This window comes from Drosophila tropicalis, unplaced genomic scaffold (assembly GCF_018151085.1).
Source record: "Drosophila tropicalis isolate 14030-0801.00 unplaced genomic scaffold, ASM1815108v1 contig_158, whole genome shotgun sequence".
Taxonomy (NCBI): domain Eukaryota; kingdom Metazoa; phylum Arthropoda; class Insecta; order Diptera; family Drosophilidae; genus Drosophila; species Drosophila tropicalis.
Window position 1 is genome coordinate 2134037 of NW_027172602.1, and position 25146 is coordinate 2159182.

The 25146-nt window shown below is 39.2% G+C and overlaps 2 protein-coding genes across 2 annotated transcripts; one reads left to right on the plus strand and one right to left on the minus strand.

Moving 5' to 3' along the window:
* Positions 1 to 1371: 1371 nt before the first annotated feature.
* On the plus strand, positions 1372 to 25004 carry LOC137571884 (protein tweety). Its single transcript, XM_068283561.1, is given in 10 exon segments — positions 1372 to 1390; positions 4677 to 5179; positions 14225 to 14402; positions 15697 to 15791; positions 17061 to 17288; positions 17375 to 17626; positions 17695 to 17813; positions 17889 to 18161; positions 18219 to 18704; positions 19509 to 25004. Coding segments are annotated over 9 exon segments (4566 nt in total). The 5' UTR covers positions 1372 to 1390; positions 4677 to 5068; the 3' UTR covers positions 22333 to 25004.
* LOC137586916 (uncharacterized) lies at positions 9787 to 11243 on the minus strand. Its single transcript, XM_068303121.1, has 2 exons — positions 10739 to 11243; positions 9787 to 10660 (listed from the first exon to the last, which is right to left on the minus strand). Exons 1-2 carry the CDS (start codon positions 11129 to 11131, stop codon positions 9941 to 9943), a joined length of 1113 nt encoding a protein of 370 aa, XP_068159222.1. The 5' UTR covers positions 11132 to 11243; the 3' UTR covers positions 9787 to 9940.
* Positions 25005 to 25146: the final 142 nt, after the last annotated feature.

Genomic DNA, 25146 nt, shown 5'->3' on the forward strand with positions numbered 1-25146 from the left:
ATGATTTAAATCGGTGATTACCTCCCGAATCCACATAATTGTTTGCTTCAGCCCAAAATATCAAAGTACAATCCGTATTTTCCCATTTCAAAAGATGTATGGTGTTGTACTGCAGAACGAGCTCTTCAATCTGAGTGACAGGCAATTTGAAATGGTTTAGGATTTCAATAACAGAGCTAAAACTTTTTAGTAAAACGCATCATCTTGAAATTTGTTAATATTTATTTATTTATTTGTATGTATGATATGAATACTTTTTGAGACAATCATTCAACTTACAAATGATATTTCGACAAAATTAATTAAACTAAATTGTTCAAAGATCGAAGTAAATTTTATAAAGATTAATAAAGTTCAAATTAGAATTTCATTTACTTTTTATATATTTTTTAACAATTTGTTATAAAATTAATTGTTCATGCATTTTTTTGCATTTTGTTAAAGTGTTGCATATAGTCGATGCCACTGCCATTGAAAGAAGCAAAGCGGCTACTGCTCTGGCCTGGGAAAACGCAAAATTGCTTGGGCTACAAGAACGTTTCAAGGTACATAACCACACCATGGAGGAGGACAACTATATGCCTGGGGAACTTAAGGATAAAAAATATGATTTAATTATATCGAATCCGCCATATGTTAATACCGAGGAGTTTCAATTCCTACATCCCGAAGTTGTAGTGTAAGTAAATAATATCATTGTATTTGCCTTATCTATTAATAATAATTTTAATGTTCGCTTTCGCCGCGGTTAAAATCGAGTGTCGTCGTGGTCTGGTCTGGCCAGCAGACTCTGGCCATATTCGGAGTCTCACATTTTCATGTCTCAGTACATTTTCAGCAATCAGTGTCGTGGTTCAAGGTGCGGCTAAAACAAATTTATATTTTTGTGGCAAATAAGAGACAATTGCAACAACAACAATAACAAAACAAATCGAGTGAATTTAGTGAGAAACGGTAATAATAATAATAAGCAAAACAAAAAATAAAACCAGTGCCTAACGGTTAATATAAAGCCAGCGAAAAAAAAAAAACAAAGCTGCTCTGGCAGCCGAATATTGTATTCTAAACTAACAAATATAGTTTATAAAATCAAGAAATTTTGTAAACTCAACAATATTTTCGTTTGTTGAGAATAGTGCGAACAAAATATTCAAAAAGCCCGCGTATTCGGGTATCCGAAAATCGGCATTTTCAAGCTATAAGCATTTTAACCACTTTCCAAGCTATTTCATTTTGAAATAATCCAGATCTAGCTTAAAATAAGCCAAAATGGCAACACTGTCGCCGTGTTGTTGTTGTTTTATTTTATTGTTGTTTTGTTTTCAAGCTGAAGAGACGTGCGGTCGGCGTTAAGTGTGTCGAAAACCGAAATTTGTTGGAAAAAAAGAATGTAAAATTTGTGGAAAATGTGAATATTGAAAATTGAGTCTGCAAAGCGCGTGCATTTTACAAATACGGGCTCCGTTGCATTTTTCTTCTCCTTCATTGCGCGTGTGTGCGTGCGTATAAGAGAGAGCGCATATTTACATTTATGTTATTTATTATTTTACGCATATTGAATGCTGGAAAAATGTTTGTTTTTTTAAATAAAATTCTTGTGATTTGAACATGTAATAGTGGCAATTTGTTTAAAGTGTATGCACGTTGCATTCTTTCGGTGGCCAAAAAGAAAACACTTTCATTGAAGAATACCGAAAGTCCAGGTTCGTCTGTCATCTGGTGTACATGTATGCAACTGCATCTACCTCGTCTGTGTGTGTGTGTGTTGGACTTGTATTTGAAAAGTGCATTTTGTTATAAAAATAGACTGAAAAGCAACTTTTATGCCCCTTCGATGGACCGCTAGCTCTTCTCCCCCGAAACAAGCCAAGTTCAGGCCCAGTTCGCAAGACTAACAACAAAAAGAAAGAAACAAAAAAAAACTTGTTAATTTTATTTCACACTTTTATTTATTTTTCACATGTGCTGATAAGATGACGGGCAGATACCGATCTACCCCGTCCCCAATAACCATGCAACAATTCCTTTACTTTGTGGTTAAAGTTGGGTTTATTTTCTTTTAAGTACCCTTTAACCTGAAAGTGATGAATGGGTATATGTTAGACACCGTAAATTATACATCATATATGTCTGCCACGCCCACTCTACAGATGTATCTCCAATATCAATTATCTCTGGGTGTAATTGCCATTCGATTCCATTCGATCAAGCTGAAATAAGATCGTATGGAAATTTTGAATACACATTTCCTATTGCAATTTGATGCAGGGTATATACAAAGTCGTTTCGTATGCTTTAGTAAGGGTTTCTTTTAATGTTTGCCTTTTATCATCGATCCACTCCGGCAACTTTTAGTTGCCGACATTGAACAAATATTTTATTAGTAATAATCATTTTTCAGTATTCTTCTTCTTCTTTTACCGATAAAAACTATATGTACATATATAAACCGACAACGTCGTCGTCTGACGCCAGCTCAGGAATTTAAAAAAAAAAATTTAATATATTTTGTTTTTGTTTGCATTTGTAACTGCTTCGAATTACACACCAACCCAGCGAGGTGATTCAATGTGGCGAGGGTAGGGGTGGAGTTAGGAGAGACAGGCAGAGAGGGAGATAGATAGATAGATAGAGAGGTGGAAGTGAAGTGCAACCACACAACATAAACATAAACTAGCAAAGCTCTTGGAAGCGGTTATTCTTGTTAGCTGTCGTTTTTCCTCTTCATTTCCTAAACTCGTTTTTCTCGGCCAAACAGAAGAAAAAAACAAAAATCTAGCACAGACCAACAGAAAACGAAAACCAAAAAAGAACCGTAAAGTAAAATCTGTATAATCAGCTATAAAAATTAACTTGCAAATGCATATTCAATACTGCATTTTGAATTTTCTTCTCCGATTTCGATAAGTTGGCTTTATCGTATCGTGTCGTATATTGAAATGTGATACAGCTCTGAAAATGGAAATATCACCACCAATCGTTAAACAAATAAACAATTTGTTGGAATTTTTTAATGGAATTTTAAAGGACTTATTTATTTGTTTATGTCAGAAATAGTTTTCAAAAGCTGAGTTTACGTAACAGCAATGCATTCGATTCATTTGCCAGTTTTAGTAGTCTACCAGGGAAGACCTTTTTGAACAGTAACAAAACCGGACACTATTGGCCACTGCACCTGATGGTCCACAATAAGGATTCCTCTTAATTGTCGAAATAAACAATATTTTAGCAAATTTTCCTAAAATCATGAGATGATCCATGATCATTTTCTGTCTCGACTGTTGTAATTTTGAATTCTACAGAAGAAAGTCTTCAAATATTATATAACAAAGTGTCTGAAGATCTCAATTTTTGAAAAAAATAACTTTAAAGACGGTATACCTCTAGTTTTATTTCCCCCACTGTGCGCTCCTTTAGAGAACTTTTCTTTTGTACAAGAACCCATACTAGAAAAATGTTATATTTTAAGTGGGCGCGCCGGTCTTATGATACCCTGTATACGTAGATGCTTCACAACGAAGAGACTTCACTACTCACCAATTCACCTAATTCGAATGATAGATCCCAAAAAGGATTAATTTGTATTATTTCAGTAACTGTCGCAGGACTTTGTTCATGCTTAGGGTTATTACACTTACACATACACCGCCTAAGGGTATGCCATCGGTCGTTGTTTAAAACCTACAAAAAAATCCTCGTCCTGCGATTCCTTGCAGCAACTCTTCGAAATCCGCTTATATAAGAGATTTTATACGAGAAAAATATATAAAAAGGAGAGAGTGTTTTCATCCGGTTCGGCACATCAGTTCGAAGTTGCACATAACGGTTCGAGGTTGCACATAACGGTTCGCAGCGCAGAAAAGTCGAAAAGAGAAATAAGAACCCGCTATTTGCGAAACGGAACGGCAACGAGACGAGACGGTAAATGAAACAACGCCCCGTGCACGTAAAAACAAAAAACAAGTCCAAAGGAATAGCAAAATTTTAAAAATTTTAATCTTGCGTGCAATAAAATAACACGAATTTACATAAGAGTGGTGTGAGTGAGTGTGTGTGTGTGTGCGTATGTGTTACTGTATATACTAAATAGTAATCAGTTTACCTAAAGTGTATACTCACCTCTCATAATTATCATCTAACGGATGCTGCTGATAAGCGCGAGAATTCTGTGCAGTTTTTTTTTTCTTCTTTCTTTTGTGGGATCTGTTGTGTTCTCACTCTCTCTATCTCTCGCTCAAAGATTGGCTCTCTATTGCTGAAATTAATGAAGGAAAAATGATAATAATCATAACAAAAATATAAATAATCGGCTATATAATATTTGCCTGGCAAAACTAACTATTCAAATACGTGTGTGTGAGTGTGTTTGTGTAAATTTTTGCAGTTTCTTTTGCCTTTTTTTTTTGGGTGTGTGTGTAAAAAGTGAAAGTGAAAATTTAGAGCACACAGGCAGGACGACGCGTGCTAAGGAGTGTGAGTAAAGAGAGAGAGAGAGAGGGAGCGAGAGATAAACGAAAAGAACGGGAGAGCAAGAGCTAGCGCGAGTGAGAGCATTTGCCAGGAGCATGCGTTGGGTTTTGCCTTGCAACGTTTTGGCATTTGGAACAGCGTGTGAAACGCACGCATTAACACCCCCGCAGCTCTAACGGTTTTATTTTCTTTTTCTGTTTCTTTAGCTTGCAGCAGCAGCAGCAGCAGCATTGTGTGACGTCAAAAGCAGCAGCGACATTGCGTCGCTCCTACAAAACACACACTACAACACACAGACGACACACACACACTTATGTACATACATATAAGCGCACGCACTCCCTCGTAAAACAACAACAACAACAACAGGAATCACATCAAGCAATAACAACAAAAACAACAACTACTACTACTCCATCCCCCATTTTACCCCTCCCGCGCGATTGAGAGTTTCGCTTTGTTGTGTGAATCTCTCCTTCGCGTGCTTCACTTACTCTCTCTGGCTGTCTCCGCTCGTGGGTGTCTGTGTGAGTGTGTGCGTTTTTATTGCCCGCGTGTGTGTGTGTCTGTTTCTGTTTTCTGTGTGTAACAAGGAAAAATGGAACAGCCGAGCATACTCGTAAAAATTCTGCATTCAATACCACATGTGAATTACACATTTCGCCGGGTTAATGACACCTTCAATCCGGATAGCGATGTTTACCTAGAGGTGAGTATTAGAGCGACAACAATAATTCATTTACCCCATAACCCCTAAACCCAACCCCAACCCCCACCCCTCGATACCCTAAGAACGTCCCCACAACCCCGTCAACCGCACATTGGTTTAAGTATCTCCTATAATAATGGGCCATTTCTTTGCTCAAGTGGCCACTCAAGTTGAGTTCTACAATACAAATATTTCAGTGTCACACACACACACACACACACACACACACACACCCACATAGACACACACTCAGACTTTACCTGAGCCATGAGCCTGCTGTGCAAGAGAAACCAAAAAAAACTTCTCATCTATCGCATCTTTTCCATTTTGTTTCGTATTCCATTCCATTTCTGGGATTGCTTTGCTTTGCTTTGCCATGTGCGGCACACTTCCGGCTTCCTGAATTCCTTTTCTCTGTCTTTGTGTGTGTGTGTTTTTTTTCTTCTTTCATTTTAACGATCCACGTCCGTGTTCTGGCATTTGAATTTGATAATGTAATCGGTAGGGAGAGAGAGGAAGGAAGGACCCCCAATATGTCCCAATGGAGGGGAAGGATATACTCTTATATCATTTACTTTAGTAGTTTTTCGTTTTCTGTCGCAGAAATTTGATTAAAATTAGCAATGAGCCACTCCACGTCCATCCATCCGTCCATCCTTCCGTCCATTTATCCAATCTATCCATGCCGGCTTCCAACAACGATGAAAATCAGGTCAGCTGGTTGGGCTGTTCTTCGCCGTTTTAGCCTCGTTATATGTGGATGTAGGTCAGCTGGGCTGGCTGCACCAAACGTACCTTCCGCCTCTGCCGCTACCGCTGCGACCAACCAGCCCGAGCTCTCTTCTCAACATTTTGTGTGTGCATTGGGCGTAGTTTTTTACGCGCGTCAGCAAAAATCAGTCGAAACCAAACACATTTACGGTATAAAGACGGATATATGTATGTACATACCTATATACAGTTGGGTGTATATAATGCATTCCGTAAGAGTACGTTTTTATGGCGGTAGTGCCGGCTATTGACAGCAGGAGCCGTAGGAGTAGCCTTACGTCACATATTGTAAATTTGGGCTAATCTACTTAACGCTCACTAACAAATGAAGAAAGTCATGAAACACATACATACATACCTACGTACATTATCATGGTTGAAATTTAAATATATATGTATAAACACTATTTTGTCGAGTGCCTTTTGCAGTTTCAGCTGGCAGAAGGCAACAACAACATACATAAATTAAATGTGTGTTGTTGTTGATGATGATGATGATCAATTCAACCTTCAAAATGGCTTAAAAATTGCCTCCGAGGTGATAATGATGATGATGTTGATGACGCACCCCAATAGTAAAATACATGGGGCTGACTAATATACATACATAGTAAGGGTATAGCGAGAGAGAGAAGGAGAGGGAGAGAGGGTGAAGAAAAGCACTCCCTTTGGTGGGTTGCCCACCACCCGCATATATGAGATTAACAATAGATTGAGTTAAAATTAAACTTAACCCAGTGTCCAACCAAAGAGATATTGTCTCCATTAAGCCCTTTCATATGTAAGAGAAGGAGGGTATGGGAAAAGCAATTGAAACAAAATGAATCTAGTAGAGATAAAACTCTATGTATGTACATTAATTTCGATATTTTGTGCCGACATTGCACTTTTGAATAGCATACCAAATCGCACATATATGGTATATGGACGTATGTCGGACATATGTGATAAATCTCATCGGCCTTTTGCCCATTCATATATGTACTTAGTACCAGGCAGAGGCATTCCCCAGTGACAATGACAGCTGTTGGAACAACAGTAAAATAGGTTCCGTTCAGATGACGGGAGGAGCGAAAGAGAGGCAGAGAGAGATACATCATCTTTGACTTTTTGTTTTTCTCGAACTAACTCTGGTTTAAGCAAATTATCAGACGGATTGTTTGTTCCTTTCTCTTTCTCTCACTCTCTCCTTCAGTGTGTGTGGAACTCCAGCTGCACACACACACACACTGACAACTGCATGCAATTGCAGACACAAGCCATGTCTCACTCCCTCACTCACTCACTCACTCACTCACTAACAAATACTTTTCCGTCAGAATCCGAGAAACCGAGTCTGCCAGACTGTGACAGCTGCCCGCACATTTAACAGAGATGCATCTTACTATGTGATGATGCCCATATGGGCAATTGCTTCTCTCTCTTATTCCCTTTGTCCCAGAGAGCGAGATGGAGAGAGAAATGCCGTTGCAGTTTCAAATTGTCGCGATTTTACGACTTTGTCGAAGCCAATCAACCATGGAAAGGTGAAATTTATCGATCCTTTTTCTTCTATCCCTTGTTTCATCTTGTTCTCCTTGTTTTTGTTTGCTGTGCTCCAGTTTCTTTTTGAATATGAGCAGAAATGATCTAACCAAAAGACCACACAACGTTTCTGTTTGTTTTTTTTTTTTTGTTGTTTTTATTTATTTATTTATTTGGTTTTTAGTTGTTCTGGTCCATGCCCAAATAAAAAAGAAAAAGAAAAAAAAATTCAAGTTCAAAAACGGTTTTCTGTTTGTTTCGTTTCTTGTTTCGGATTTTTCCTGTTTCTTTTTTTTTGTTTTTTGTCTCTTGGTTGGTGGGCGTCCATCGAAAAATAAACTCTCTCTCTCTCTCCCCGACCCCCACAATTCCCCCCTAGGTTCCTTCTATTGAAGTTCTTTTAGTTCAGTTTCATTTTGGTTTGGTTTTTCTTTTTTGAGAGCTCTTACTGTGAAAGTTTTGCGTAGGCGTTTTTTTTTTCGTTAATGGATTAACAAATCTTCTGGATTCCAATTGGATTTTTGTTGTTGTTTGTGTTTATATTAGACTGATGCGTTCTAATGATCTTGAGTTGAAAGCAATATACATAATTGGCTTTTGGAAATCAATAAACATTCAAAGAGGAGGCAGAGACAATTGTATATACAAAAATTATTAATCCAATTTCAGTTTTATGACTAAAATAAAATAGTCTGTGTAATTGAAATACGAATTTAAATGCAAAAAGAAGCAGGGAAAAAGAAAAGAAGGAAGGTAACATCGGCCAGGCCAAAGTTAATGTATCCTTCCAGTATTTGGCAAAAATATTTTTAAAATTTTTAAACTCTTTTGCGATGCGATGTATTAGATGCAAGACTATGCCAGTATTAAATTTGGTAAGGATACTCCTACTCCTTCACCGATTTTTCATATATCATTTAATGATATAGTATTCCGATCCGGATGATTTTTATACCTGATCTCATTAAGGTTATAAATAGTTTAAATACGCATCGACTCAGCTTCTTTAAGGGATCTAAAACGTCTTCTTCTCTACCTTACAAGCATCTGAGCAAATTTTTAATACCCTCTACAAGTGATTCAATACTTGTGTATTATACATATATCCGAGTCATGGAAATGTTTATCTGAACCCAAACCCCATAAGAACCGTACATACATATGTACATATATCTGAATAATACTCGTCGACACATACATTTTTATATATTTATGTTTATCTGAACCCAAACCCCAGTTTAGAATCCTTAGACTTTTTCCATATGCTTTGATGGCTCATTTCTCGTGGTTTCTTTATCAGTTTTTTCGTTTTAAACTTCTCTGGTTATGGGGGTGACTAAGAATTCCAAAGGAATCGGTATGGGACATTACCAAATGCAATTTCCTATGAAAGGGGGCAATAACTTTTGGTTCGAACATCAAACATTCTCAATATAATGAATGGAAATGGTTGTCGAATGGAGGATGGGGGACACACCTCTTTTTCTTTCTCTAGTTTTTCCGCAACGACGCAATTGAAATTCAGAGTTAAAATATATTTATATGTTATTGTTGTTATTCTTTTGTGTCACTCACGTGATTTGCATATGAAATTATGCCACATCACCGCGTCAACCTATGATGTGCCCACTATAAAATGACTTACCGCCCGTTGGCATTATCCCCTTACCCCAGCCCCCATCTTTCCTCCGTGACAACTTCCTGAACTTCCGTTGGCGGCGGGCGACGATTCCAGTTCCAATGCTCTTTCTGTTTTTTTTTTTTTTTTTATTAATTTATGTTTATGTGTGTGTGTGTGGGTTTTTTTGAGAGATGAATTTTGGTTCCTGAGTTTGTTTTGTTGTTGTTTCATTTCCCAATTTCAATTTTCATGAAACTTGTATCACACAAACACAATGAAGTTCCCTTCATTTCATTCAATCTCCTTGATGGAGAGTTGTCATGCATTATTTTTAGATTCGCGATATCTTGGTTGGTTGGACATTTGCCCTATGGGGCTAAATTGTGTCTTTATCGCTTTGGCACTCTGATTTTCTGAGCTAGGAAAGGGGAGAGAAAGCCGGAGACGACCCCGGAAATGGTCAAACAAAGTTGATACACATTCCATACGTACACACACACACACATATGTACATATGTATATCTTTTTATTGCATTATGTTTGTCTTTATGTAGCTATAACTGGGTTTGAGGGCGAAACTGGTTTTGTTTTACTCAATTTAGAGGCAGAAATTCTAATGTTTTTTTTTTTTAATTTTTGGTCGGTTTGGAGAAACAACGCCTACAAGAATATTAGAAAATGCAGATGAAAGTTTTGGTTCCACATAGAAATATACATATGTATATATGGCGATCTAAAATACAATAAATAAGATAATAAGGAATAACTGAAATTTCAATATGCTACTTGGGCGGTTCTCGTTTTTTTTTTTGGGATGGGTATTAAGTACTCTCTTGCTCTCAATATTAGCGCCGGGGCTTACGGCGAGATTGTTCCACTTCCGGGGCACTGCTGCTGCTCGAATCAGTGGGACCTTTGAAGTTTGGATTCTTATGAAGAATACGAAAAGTATTGGTATCGACTGACGGCACTTCTTGGGATTTTTGCTGTTTCTTGGCATTCTTTTGATTTCCAGAATTATATCCTCTTTGACCACGTGGCTCCCGTTGCTCTCGTCTTTCCCGTCGTTCCCTTGGCTCACGTGATTCCCGTGGCTCGCGTTGCACCCGTGGCTCGCGTTGCTTTCGTTGCTCCCGTTGTGCCCTTCGCTCCAGCTGCTGTTGCTTCCTGCAGTAATCACAATTACAAACGTAGGAATCGGCCAAGCTCACTTTTATAGCGTTATTCTCTAAGACTACTGGAGGAAGTGCTTCCGTTTGCCGCATAGCCATTTGCCTACGCAGTGGCGATAGGCTCATTTTAAGGATGCGTAATTCATCCTTAGCGTTTTTGGATGGCAATAGGCGACCGCTTCTTATAGGGGTTGGGGCGATAGTGGTACCTAAACGCATTAGGGAAGTGGCCCTGGATGTTGACTCTTCGTATTTGGTGTCAAAGCTTCTAAAGTCAAAGGAACGTTGCCATGGTTTTTTTTCACGTTCCATGAGAGCGCCACGCAACTCACGGATTTGGGTATTAATTTCGCTAATTGACTGCAGAGCAGGCTTGAAGAGAGCTTCACAGAACTGAAAGGGAAATGAAATTGGTTAGTAGCTGAAAATGCAACTCTCTCTACATCTCTCTTTGCCAGCCAGACAACTGACCTCTTCCTGAGTTGCTTGTCTTAGCTGCCAAAAATATCGAAAGTATTTCCCATCCTTTTGCTTATAGACCATCTGAATAAGAATTTTCACTCCATTTGAATCATTTTCTTCTGCCATCGGTTTGATCTTTTGGTCAGCTAGGCGATATTCCGTGGCTGCATCATGGGTGGCCCTCAAAAGGGTCTCATTCATGTGATTTGCATCCAAAGGTTGTACAATGGTAATATGACGATTGAGGGCCTCGGCTCTTTCCACTGCATTGGTTTTGTGTAGTATCTCTATGTAGCAAATGCTGCTCTGGGAATCAAATAGCGTGAACTTGTAATCAGGATGCCGTAGTTCTCTTTGGGCAAAGTACCGCTTTTGGTCATCTACCACGAAGCTTTGCCACATTGTTGCTGGTTGTTATTTTTTCCAGATAATAAATATATATTTTTGTTATATATTTTTTGTTGTTGCTGTGACCCGGGCAAGTAGTAATAGGTTTGTGTTTTCGTATAAAAGTTTGTAAGTAATGTCGACTATACAGAGGCAGGTGATATCTTCCAGGTAACTATGTTTTTTGTATTTAAAAAAAAATTCATATGTTTGAGAGTTGGAAGTAAAAAGGTCTTGGGGCTATAGAAACCAGATTAGCTCCAATCTATTAAGCTATTTGAATATCTGTATCCAGATTTAGATAGTTTAGCTAAAACTAAACATCAATTAAAAGAAAAAGAGAAAAGCGGGAGAGGGGGAGAAGGGCCATTAGCATATTACTCTGTTGTAATTGAGAAAGAAAGAGGTAAAAGTCAGTAAGAAATGCAGTGTACTAATCCTCAAGAAATCCTCAAGGAACTTTCAGTCTTAGCTTAGGGAATGACCCAACAAAATTGTATGAAATTCCCAATGAAGGATAAGTTTAAGACTTGTGTTACCATATTCTGTAGCCGAATAGGGTGTTACTTGCTTTTAACAATCATTTTCATCAGTGCAGGGAAGAGAGAGAGAGAAAAAGAGAAAAAACTAATAATATCTTTGATAAATATTAGAAGTAAAGACACTAGAAGAAAGTGTACAAAAGGTTACTTTTTATCAATCAATTGAGCATCGTCCAATTGCGAATCGAAGGTTGCAACCCAATCAAATCACAAAATGTTTGCCCATTGCAAATGTTTACCAGAAATTGGAAATGCATATAACTAACTAACTGACTGACTAACTGACTAGTTAACTAACTAACTAACTAGTACACAGAGCAAGAAATGTTCATTTTTGATGATAAACTTCCCTTTGACCATTGAGTAATTGAGGTAGGGTTGGGTGGAATAGCCAAATGAAACCAAACTAAAGAAAGGAAAATGAAATGGAGGCATGCAGAGTAACCAAGGTTATCTGTGTTGTTGTTGTTGCTAATGTCACTACTGCTGATGATGTTGATGGCAATTTGCTTTGATTTAATTCAATTTAACAGCCTTGTTGGGCCGCCAGCGTGTAATTTGCCATTTTTAGCGCCGCGTTCAAACGAGAAGGGTTGCCGCCTGTCCGTCCTCCTGATCTCTCTCTATCCATCCGGAGCTTGTTACTATGCATAAAAAAAAAAGAAAATTGTCACTTCATTTTGTGCAACACAAAGTGAATTCACTTTGTTTTGAACAGCGGAGAGGGCAAAAGGAAAACTCGTCCATGTTCATCGTCTCAAGTGTCATTCAACTGTTCGCGAGGACACGCAAGTGGGCCATGCTCTAAGAAAGCAACAACTACAAGATATAGTGGGGGAAAGGGGTCTCTGCTAAGTTTAGTTTACGCTGCCTCTGCATGCCTTTCTTAGTTTTTAATGATTATTTACATGACAAACTAACTAACTGTCATTATAAATAATAAATTTATGCCGCCTGGTTGGTAGTAGGTAACCAAATTGGACACAAGTCGAAACATGTCACAATCTTTTAATGGTTCTCCTTGCATTCTGGACATATTGAACTTGATTGACAAGCGTCTCAAGTTTCTACTTAAACTTGGCTCCCAATGTCCCCCCTTCTCACTCTGTCTCTCTGTGTGTGTGTGTGTGTGTGTGTGTGTGTGTGTGGTGTGACTCATTTACATTTAGTTGGAATGAACGAAATAAGCAAATATCGAGGGTGACTTGATGACTCCTCTCGCAATTACTAAGAAGAAAAGTGGATACCCTTATTCTGCTATACCTTTAACAAGCCATACATATGTATGTACATTCATATATCCCCCATTCTCTCCCTCTCTCTCTCTCCCACACTCTGTCTTCTATCCTTCCCCTACCTCTTTATGCGACGCGTGTATGCCGGTAATTTGAGTAGAGTCATACCCTACAACTTTCAGGACAAGAGGGTGGGTATATGTCAAGTATGTGGGGTAGGATCATCCAAATCTAAACTGCTTTACAACCGACTAGTGTGGAAATGATCAAACTTTGGAAGAATCATCCAAAAGCGACTATTGAAAAGGATTGAAACTGAAACAAATCTCCAAAACGGGCAAGATTATCGTCCGAATTTCTAGTAAGTTTTAATAGTGGGGGACTTATCGATCGAAATCAAATCCCCAAAAGGGATATCTGCAGAATGGACATAATGAGGAAGAAATCAACAACAGTTCCATTGATCCATCCATCCTTGAGCATTTCGTATCCAGTATTGGCCTAGTTCTTACAGGGTATATAAAAGTCCTTAGCTTAACTGATTTCACATTGATTTTTCATATTGTTGGTGGTGTTTTTGCTCCTTTTTTGTTTTTGTTGCCTTTTTTTTAATGAAAGGCAATGAAATTTCCGTTCATATTTGACGTAGAAAAGGGCCCTTTAAATACATATACATAAATGTATACATACATACATATATATATTTTTTCCGGCCAATGCATTCAATGGCTGGCAACGAGCTACTCTGCTTTTGGCTGTGCTTCACGGTGTCTTTCTGTCTGTCTGTATGTACATATGTATGTATTTGTATGGGGTCCTGTCCCGAGGTCCAAGAGGATACTGTTTTTGCTGCTGCTTTTCGGTTGTCGTGTTGCCAATTCAATTAAGTTTTTGTCGTTTTTGCGTTGCGCCCAACGACAAAGCAAAGTAAAAAAAAAAAAACAACAAAAAAATGAACTTTGCAGACGGAATATTTTTATACTGTTTGGAAACCATTTTGCTTCTTGTTGGACCATTGGAGGGCTGTTGGAGGGACTGCGGCAGGTCTCCAAAAAAAAAAAACTAACTCAAACAAGCAGCAAACGAGTTGCAACTTATTCAATTAAAAGTTTACTCAATGCCTTGCCCCAAAACGACGGGCAGTTGGAAGGACAACGAGTAAACCCAATGGTGGTTCTTGTTCTTGTGGCTTTCTTTTCATCGAATGCACTTTAATTATTCAATTATTGATTGATTGATTGCATCGATGGATGTAGTAATGAAATTATTATTATTGAACAGCTGTAATTGTTTACAATTTGAATAACAAATGTTTTTCTCATCTATTCCAGAGCCTGGGTATACTTGCCTCCATACCCGCCGGATTGCTGATACTGTCATTGCTTGGTCTGTTACTTTACCTACTGACGAGATGCTGCGATCGAAAACAACGCAAACCAAGTGCCCAAAGGTGTCAGAGTTGCTCCTTGGTCATCATAACCCTGATGACCTGTGCCGCCATCGGACTAGGTAAGCCATCGATTCGGTTCATTGAACTCACTCACTCACTCGCGGGTCTATTGTGCATTTGCCAAGGCACGTATGCAATACATTTTACCTACCAATTGTCGTCATAATCATCATCATCGTCATCGTCATAGTTGTCGTCGTCGTCGTTGGTCTGTTGCTTCGCGTGTTTAACTTGGCAATTAGCCAAATCGCCGCCGCGGCTAGGCTTATCGCTTTGGCAGCCATCGCCGATGGACCCAGGGCACGTAGTAGGTAGTAGGCAGGCACATGTAGATTTATGTACACACACACACACAATCTACATACACTTGGCTGGGTCAAGTGACCCTAAAAACGATCGCCGGCCGCGCCATGTAAAGCTTACGTCAAAATGCCAAAGAGGTAACGCCCAATCTCTTTGGGATGGGATGTGTAAAGGCTAGTCGGCGGGTCATCTGATTCTGCAATGAAATAATAATTTAATTAGTGCCTGTTATTTTTCATTTTTTTTTTTTTTGTTTTAATTGACACAAAAATGTGTACACACAGTTCGCACTTTTTCTTTTGATCTCTGCATTATTGTATTATACGCATTTTGACCTTGCAGAATTAAATGCAATCAGTGAGTAAACTGAATCAATTAAATAATAAAGGAAAAAGTCGGGCAATGAGCAAACAGATCAAATCAACGTTTTCCTGAAGTAAGAAAACGATAGTGAACATATTTCAATTTCAACTTTTGAGAGTACTAGCCTTCACTTTCCTGTAAAGGTTAGGGAACGGTTTAGGTCAGAATTAGTGAGCATTTGTTGAGGCTCCCCAAATCCTTAGCTATACTGACTATATATAACTTATATAAATTTTGAAACCAAACCGACATTTACTAAAACTAAGTTCAAAGTGAGAAATAGTTAAAAGCATTAGTTTTTTTTACTTACTTTCGTGTGTGCCCTTTTATTTTTATGTTAGATTCAGAGAGATTTGTTTCTTGCCTCTCGGATTACCATATAAAAACTTTTGATTTCTAGAAGGTTAATTCAATGTTCATTCATTTGCCAAATGATAGGTCTGAACAAAATAGGTAAATTGACAAAAATTGAATTTGAAGTATTTAAAAAATTCTTAAAAACCTATTTCTCATTTTAATGCTGGCTACAGACCCCTCGCTGTCCTAATCCGGCACGGTCCCTTGCTCCCTTTCGATGCTCACATAATTCCATTTTCTATAATTTTTAAGATATTGAAAAAGTAGGCTTGAATCTAGTATTGCTTGTAACATGATTTTGATATGTACAAATATGTTGTTTACTTTCAGGTTTATATGGCAATGATGATTTCCATAATGGTCTGCTGCAGGCCTTCAGCTCTGGCAAGAATGTGGAGGGACTTGTTCTGACTCTCAAGCGACAGGTAAGAATCGAATTCCCTAATTTTGGGAGGGGGATTGAGCTTAAATCCAAATGGAATACCAATTGAAAGGCACTGAAAATCATTGTCGCCATATCCTTTAACTTTCTCCTTGAAACGAAGACCTGCAAATATGTGTGTGTGTGTGTGTGTGTCACGACCCCTGGTAGACTTCTTTTTCATTATAATCAACCTAAAAGCTGCTGTGTTGACAGTAACGGCTAAGATACATATATAAAAGAGGTGGTTAAAGGGGGGTAAACATAGAGCCGTAGCCATAACCTAACCGTAGACATAGCCATTGCTTCTCCTATTCATAAACTTTCTGAGCACACACACACACACACCCTTCCCTTTATTCTCTCATATGTGTGTATATGTGGTAGCGAGGGTGGTCAAAGGAGTAGTAAAACTTGAAGGAATATGAAGACCTTCCAGTGGGTTAAAAAAAAAAGAATACTTAATAATTTGAATTGAATTTATAAAAATATTTATAGTTTGGAGAATTTTAAATAAGTCTTTTTAGAAAACCTTTGAAATGCCCCTCGTATAAGAGAAAATTATATGTAGAGAGAGGGAGAGAGAGAGCCAGCAAGAAACAGAGCCGATAAGGGAAAAGGTTAGGAGGAGATAGGCAAGATGCAAGTTACGAATTGAGGGGGAAAATGAAAGGATGAGCACAGGTCAGGACAGATACAGTTGAGATGGCACTAGAATTCAGCATCAAAGGGGGCACACACACACACACACACCGACAGATAGAGAGACAGAAAGAGAGAGCAAGAGAGAGAGAGAGATAGAGGTGGAGGCCCGACCAAACAGATGGCTGGCATTGCTCGACTCTTGAGTAAAACGCTATTAATTATCTCTGCCAGGATGAGAACGAGGACATGGTCTCGTGTGCGGAAGCAAAGGCATTACGGTAAAAACTATATTTTTTGTTTTCTCTGTGTCCTACCGCATCTTTTGTTTCTGTTTGAGGGTCTCTCTCTCGCGCTTTCTCTCTCTCTACACATCTATCTATGTATGTCTGTCTGGGCCTGGGTTAAAATGGTGAATAGTAGTAGGGGGAGAGAGCGAAAGAGATGGCTAGTCGTCTCCCCCCTTAAACACGCATTTTGGTCATTAACTTTTGAACTGTTCCTCTTACTCTCTCCCTCCACCTTTTACCTGATTTAAAGAAAATGACTATTACAAAAAGGGTATATGTATCATCATGAAGAGCGCGAATTATAAATAATTTTTATCCACTCTTTTTTCCCCCCTTTGCAGACTGAAAGTATTAAGCATGATTTGGACACAAAGATGACATCCCATAAAATCGAACATCTAGTTGAGAAGCCTCAATATAATGAAACGGTTGTCATGCAGTTGCTTGAGACATCCCGTGTGGTTAGAGAGACCACTTCGAGGGCTGTCACCTCACTGGATAATATGGTCCTGTATTTCATGAAGACCAAGGGCAGTGAGAATGATACTTCGCTAATGGGTCTGCTCTCTGTAAGTCTCTGATCTTTGACACTTGACATTTTGACTTGGACATGGACTGACTTGTCTCCCTGTCTTTTCTTTCCTTCTCGTGGCAGCTGGGTGAATTTTACGAGTCCATACGTTGGCCAGCTACATTGGCCTTCTTAACCATTTTACTGCTACTCTGCACTGTTCTGGTTATTGGTGTGGCCCGACGATCACGTTGCACATTGATTTTCTTCAGTGTATCGGGTCTGTTTTGCATTATCATTTGTTGGCTGCTGGCCGGACTTTATTTGGCTTCCAGTGTGGCTGCCGGCGATTTCTGTATGCGTCCGCATGAATACATGTGCCGTCAAGTGGGCATGGTAAGTGAACGATTGATTTGAATTGTTTAACTAAACAAAATCTCATCATGCTCTTTCTTTTTCTATAGCGGAGTCCATATGTTTATTTCCTCAATTGCGGCACCCTGCGCAATCGTTTCATATTACGTCTCAATGAATCACGGGATTTGGTGGATCGCGCCCGAGAGAATGTGGAAACTATGCAACGGTAAGTGAACACTCAAAAATCGGACATTACAATTGTCGTATCTCATATTACCGTCTCTTTTTGTTTGGTTTGTAGTATGAGTCAGGAGACTTATCCGCGTATCGATGTACAGCGGACACTAAACGCCATGGACACTGATCTCGAAGAGACGAGACGCAATTTGACAACACTCTCGGCCACGCTGGATAGACGGGCCATTGATCGACACTATGAGGATGCCTTGCGTGGCTTGTGCGGTGGCGGTTTGTTGGGTCTCAGTTTGATGATGGTCGCTGGCTTGTTGACGGCATTTCTACTAACCATATTGGTGTATGCCGATTCCCATGCCTGGATCTATTTGAGTAAACGGTAAGCACGAAACCAATTGAGACTTGAGTGGAGTTAACTTTCTTTGTTTTCCAACAGACCCACAATGGATGCAGACAAGTCAGAGACGGCGCCTCTATTTCCAGCATCGAATGCGCCAAGTGCTAGCATTTCGCCCACTGCTCCGCTTAGTACTGGCACCATCAATCGCACCCTGTTGCATCATCAGCAGGCGCACGGTAGCGCCGGAATGGGAGCCATTGGCGCCTCCGGCACATTGCCCAGTTCGGGTAGTCTAATGGGCGGCAATGGAGGCGGCGGTGGAGGAGGCGGCGGCAGCGGCAATGGCCCCTATCGCAATGGATCAGTGGGCCTGAGACAAGGGTTGGCATCACCATCATCACAATCAAGCCACACATCATCTACTACAACAACTTACAACCACCACAACCACAGCAACAACCACCACCACCACCACAACCACCAAAACCACTACAACAATACACAGCATAGAACTAACTCAACGGCGGTGGCACGGCGTGAGCCGTCGCCTCCGCCCGGCTATGATTTGGTGCATGGCACAAGGCATGAAGTTATTTTTTAATTTCTTATACTTTTACGTTTTATATATCAGTTGATCCATTCCATTTGATCCATTTCTTTGCTTCGCTATTTTTTTTTCTTTCCTTTTAACTTTGTATATCTGTATTATTATCTTAAATATTCATACATATATACAATACATACTGCATATATATCCATTGACAAGATTTAGTTAGATTGTTTTTTTTTTTTTTTTTTATTGGTTTTATTTATTTTATTGCTGATATATAAACACATTCAAGTTCTCTTCGATCAAAGTGTTTGTTATATATTGTTGCGTTTTTAGTTTTCATCTCTTTTCATCTGTTGCCGTTGTTGTTGTTGTTGTTGTTATTATTCATGTTATTTTTCTAGTTGTGCCCTCTGCCCTCAACGTCACCCATACAGTATATACTCACAAGTAGTTAGATTTGCACTGAACGCGGGCTTGGGGTAACGATTTCTCTTTGACTGATTGGCCATATATAGGAATTGAGACGAAAACATTCTCACATTCATTCTATAGACTTGTGGTTTATAAATTCAAGCAGAGATTCCAAAGAAGTTTTCATTTATAGTTAATTTAAAGTTTTACATCTTGGAATACTCACACATATTATCACATTGGGTTGGACTTTAGACAATGTTTCTTTTTGAATTGGTTGAAATTGGTAATTGGACTTGGAGTTAATAGAGAATCTAAATGTACTAAAAAACCACCATAAACTGACTGATCTCTGATAAGCAACTAATTAGACTAAGGGTTTATTGGCAATTTACTGAGATTATATTGTTTTCTTATTACAGATCTGGTCATCATACTTTGGGTCGTCTGCCATCGCATCATCAGCAGTCGGCATCGTATTTGCCAGGACCTAATAATGGCAAATATGCGACATTGAGCAAACAGTGTAAGACGCTCGAATCGAATGATTTCTACTGAGATTCGCTTGCCTGCAGCACATATGCAGGCAATAGCAACAACACAGCACAGCAGCAACAGCAGCAGCAGCAACAACAACAACAACATCAACAGCAACAGTTGCCGCTGGGTGGCAACATCATACACCCAAATCAAAGCCAGAGTCAGAATAGTACGCTTAAAAATATATTCGCTTCAGCCACATTGCCCCGCTCGACGGGCAGCTCCATACGATCCGTGCTTTCGGCCCAAACGTCCAATGCCATGTGCAAATCGACGGGCAATGGCCTAGATGGTGATCTTGGCGACGATCGCGATCCCCGGGATGTGACAAACAATAGCTTCAATCGCTTCGATCCCAAATATATAAGCATTGGTCCCAAAGCGGTGAGGGGTAATAATAATTTGAATATTGTGGCCGCTGCCACGGCCAATAAATGTGCCACATTGAGGCATGTGGGACGCTATGGTGGCTCCCTGAAGGGTGTTGTCGGTGGCGGTGGTGGGTCGATGTCAAGCGGATCAGCTGGAGTTGGAACTATAAATGGATTGTCGCCGTCACCAAATTTACGCAGTGCCAAGACACCCTCGATCGCAACTGTATCGAAGGATTATTGCCAGCAACCGGATTGTATACCACAAGTTTGTGGTACTGGATCCACTGAGCTATTGGTGCCGACGGCCAGTCATCAACAGCATCAGCAACAACAACATCAACAGCAGCAGCAACAACAATTACAATTACATCAGCAACAACATTCGCACCAGCCGCAACATATACAAATGCAGATTCAAATGCAACAACAGGTGGCACCACCCCCACCACCGCCGCAGCAGATGCAAATGCAAATGCATCAACAACAACAACAACAACAACAACAGCAGCCCGCGCCACCGCCTCCACCAAAGCCAAAGATAGTCAATACATTTACCGAAATACCCGGCACCACAGGCGTGGGCAGCTCCTATGCCAAAGAGCAGCAACACCTTTTGGCCCTTCAGCAACAGCAACAACAACAGCTGTTGGCCCTTCAGCAGCAACAGCAACTGCAGCAGCAGCAGCAACAGCAACATCAACTTCAACATCATCCACCCACAACACATATTTTGCCACCATCGGCCGTCTATAGCATTGAGCAGAGCAGTGAACCGCCACAGCCAACTGCTGCTCCACGCATTCAACGCTCATTGAATCCGGCTTCGATTGTTAATCAACCACTGCCAGAAATACCCACACAATCACCCACTGGCCCCCCACAATCGAAGATATCGTCGCAGCCGTTGTGTGCTGCCAATTTGGGCCAGTATCGGTCGCTGCAGCGACCCCAGGGTGGACAAAAATTGCAGATATCCGCCTCCACTCAGCAACAACAGCAGCAGCCCCCCACATTGCCGCCCAAAAATCGTCATAAGAACTCAAGGGATGCCACCAATGCGAATCATATGGCGACATTGCCACCCAAAATGGTTAGCCAACGAGGTGGGGAACGGGATCGGGAACGCGAACGAGAACGAGATCGAGACAGGGAGTCAAGAGAAAGAGAGCGTGAACGAGAACGTCCGAGGCGAGCTGAAACATTGGACAATGCACGCAGCTATGTGGATCAGCAGCAGGCATATATGAGCGGTGGTGGTCAGCCAGTGATTAGTAGCATGAAGAAGCAACACTCCTATGACAGCAGCAATTATCAACACCAACAGCAGCAACAGCAAGCGGCAGCCTTCTATCAGCGACAGCACAACAACAATTATCAAGGAATGGGATCAGGTGGTGCCAGTGCAAGTGCAGGAGGTGGAAGCAGCAAGCAGGCCTTGCTCTTAGAGCAACAGCAGGCACTATTCTATCGTTCGCTTAAACGTGGCGAGAGAGGAGCTGGAGGAGGAGGCGGCGGAGGAGTTGCCCACGGTGGCACTGGTGGCGCCAATCATAGTGATTTATATTCTGTTACCGAATTGTAGGAGTGCGCCTGCTGCGGCGGTGGCGTTGATGTAGTGCGTAGGGGCACCACAACAACGTCACTGCACGCGGCGGCGGCCACAGCCAGCACACAGACACAGATGCCAATTCCAACGCAGGCCCCCATACCCCTGCCGCCCAAAAAGCATCGTTCCCAACAACAACAACAGCAGCAGCAACAACAACAACAGCAACATACGCAGCCCTGTAATGCAAATCTTTGTGACGATCATGAATATGATGAGTATTGCCCGCAGCCCTATGAAGTATCCTCCACTGCAGCAGCAGCACCAGCAACAACAACTGGTGGTCAAAGGCATCATGGCAAACAGCAGCAGCAGCAACAACAACAACAAAAGCGAGCTGCCACTTTCGATGTGGCCGATGCCCGTGATTATGAGCTCAAACGTTTGGGTAATCGTCGATCGCAGCAACAGGCAGCTCCAAGTAAAAGGAATGGTTCCAACAATGATCATCATCATCATCGTACACATGATCGGGAGAGATCGCGTAGCGATCATCGTATAGCCAGCTATGCCTGCGAGGATGTTGGCTCTGCGACAGCCTTGTGTTCAGCGGGATCGATGAGTGTTCTGCCACCAGTTGCAGCCAATGGATCTCATCGCGGTGGTGGTCAGCATCAACATCAGCAACAATTACAACTCCAACAACAACAACAACAGCAGCTGCAACTGCAACAGCAGCAACAACAACAACAACAGCAGCGGCGCGAGAAAACCTTTAAAGTATGATTTTTAGAGACGTCATAAAAATTGTCCAGCCCGCGCCAAGCTGGTGGCTCCCGACGACGTACGCGTTAAGCTCCGGGAACCGCATGATGTGTAGCCAGCGAACGTTGCGGATTTTTTCTCATAATAATAATAATAAGACGAAAAACAAAGAAAAGAATAAGAAAGAAAGAAAATGAACGAAAACAAAAAACCTACAAAGAAAATGTTAAGAAAATGCACCCGCCCGCCCGATTTCCATCCTTTAACTTTCACGCACTCTCTCCGAATAAAAGAAAAGCAACATAAATATAAATGAAAACGGCATTTTTAGCTAAATAATTTCTGTTAATTAAGTGAAAAAATGCAAAAAAAAAAAAAACGAACAAATTTCGAATGATAAAATTCTCTGTTGCCATTATACAACACTATGTTCAGCTCTGTCTGTTTTTCTCTCTCTCTCTCCTGTTTTTTAACTCGCTGTCTCTCAGTCGTGCCTCAAAATGCAAATGCACTTACACACACACACACACACACACACACTACATTACACTCCTGATTGATGCAACTGCTGCAGTTCTCTAATCTTAACCCCCGCTCCGAAACAAAACAAAAGCCAAACAAGAAAAACAAAAACAAAATCTAATATTTTGCTCTGTGTTGTTGCCTATTGTCACATATGTATATGTAATTATATATTTAATAACAAAACGAAACTTATTTTAATGATTTACCTTCTTCCCCCTCTCCAACAATCCAATATATGTATTCTTTTTTTTTTTTTTTTTTTGCCATTTATGTATATAGAATATAATAATTTTTTTGTACTATTAATTATTTTATATAAAATTTAAGTGACAATTGTTAGGTAAGATTAACGCCTTAAATTAACTTATTTATGCAAATGATAAACAAAAAAAAGAAACAAAAAATGAAAACAAAAAATAACAAAGAAAGCCTGCCCGCATATTTCCCGCACCTTAAAGTGAGAGAAAAAAAAAAAAAAAAAAAAAAACGGGCCATGCCCCCACAAATTTTCCTTCAACGAACAACGAAATACATGAATAATTACAGAAACCAATAAAAAATAAAATGAAATACTAAAACCAAATGAAAGAGGCTTAGGGAGAGAATATTTTTAGAATTTGCTTATTCTGGATATATATACATATATATATATATATATTTGCATAAAGCTTGTTCGCTTAGTCCGATCCCAAATTGAGAATCTCTTTGAAACAAAAGGGAAATTAATCAGAGAACATGAACAACTTTTTCCATCATCTATAACTAAAGAAAACTTTCAAACTTTTCCCCCTTTCGCCAGCCTCTGAGATCTTAACTAAAAAGTTTTATTTTCTATTGCTTTTTTTTTGGTTTTCTTTTTTGTTTTGTTTTGTTGTTTTATTTATTGTGTGACCTGCGCTTAAGAAAATATATAATACTATAAAATAATAATTTTTATTATTTATATAAAAAAAAATCCGTTGCGAGACCAACACAGGAAACAACAGCAACAACAAAGCGACACCGTACGTAAAATTTTTGTGACGTCAGAAATCTAAAGAAAACAACAACAACAAGATAAAGGATACTCCCAGAACAAAAGAAAACAGCAAAAGCACAAGACAAACACCAAATATACAACAACAACAACAAAATGAAAGAAGAAAAAACAACAAAGAAACAAATTTAAAAACAAAAATTAAGCGAATAAAGAAAATACAAAAGTTTGCAAATTAGCAAAGAGAAACAAAACAAAATATATGATAAAAAACATGAAACATTTCACAAAATATATACAATACATAAATAAATTTTAAACTTAAAAAACAAAAAACAAAAGGAAAGCAATAAAAAGTAAAGTAAATGAATGAAATGATAAAAGTGCATGCCATTGTTCAACTATTTTACAACTCAAACAACAAATATATATATATAATATACATTACATACATACATACATACAAGTGCATACTTACCACAAATATATACACATACATATGTATATGTGAATATGTGTGTATATATATATGTGTATAAACATATTTGAATATATAAATCTAATATGGAAAACAGAAAACAAACGTTGTTCAGGTCAATAATTGCATTTACAAATTTTTTAGGCATTAAAGCAAAGGGATATGCTATTTTATACACCCAAACACACACACACACACACACACACACACACACACACACACACATACATACACACATACATATATACATATATAAATAAATATATAAATTTGTAAGCACAAGCCATAAAAATTTGCAAGAAATACATAAGAACAAAATAAACTAAAAAAAAAAAAAAAAACAAAAACAAAACAAATTATTCTCTCTGCTGTGCAGATGCAAATAAACAAAACGATAAAATAAAATTATGAAACAAAAGCAAAACAGAAAACACTTTTAAGGACAACTCCAAATGGAGAGACATACGAAACATTTTAATAAAAACAAATATTGTGGATTAAGAAGCAAATATTTTGCATAAGTTCCACTCGATTTAATAAACAAAAACACACACACACACACACCAAAAACATTAAGTATATCCAATTGTACATAACTTTAACTGTGTCGCCACGCCCCCTTCATTAAAGTTCATATATACATACATCTATATATCCCTTTTCTCCCGAATTCGAATAAACAAAAATTTGTATCAATTTCGAATTGTTCCACAAGTTTGACAATATTTTTTTATTATTGACCAACTGAGAGCTCCAATTAACTTTAATTTTAAGACATTAATGTCGATTTCAAATAGGACTTTTCTCCCTTAGTGGGCCAGAAAGGATCTACAACTTGATATATGAAATGCATTTG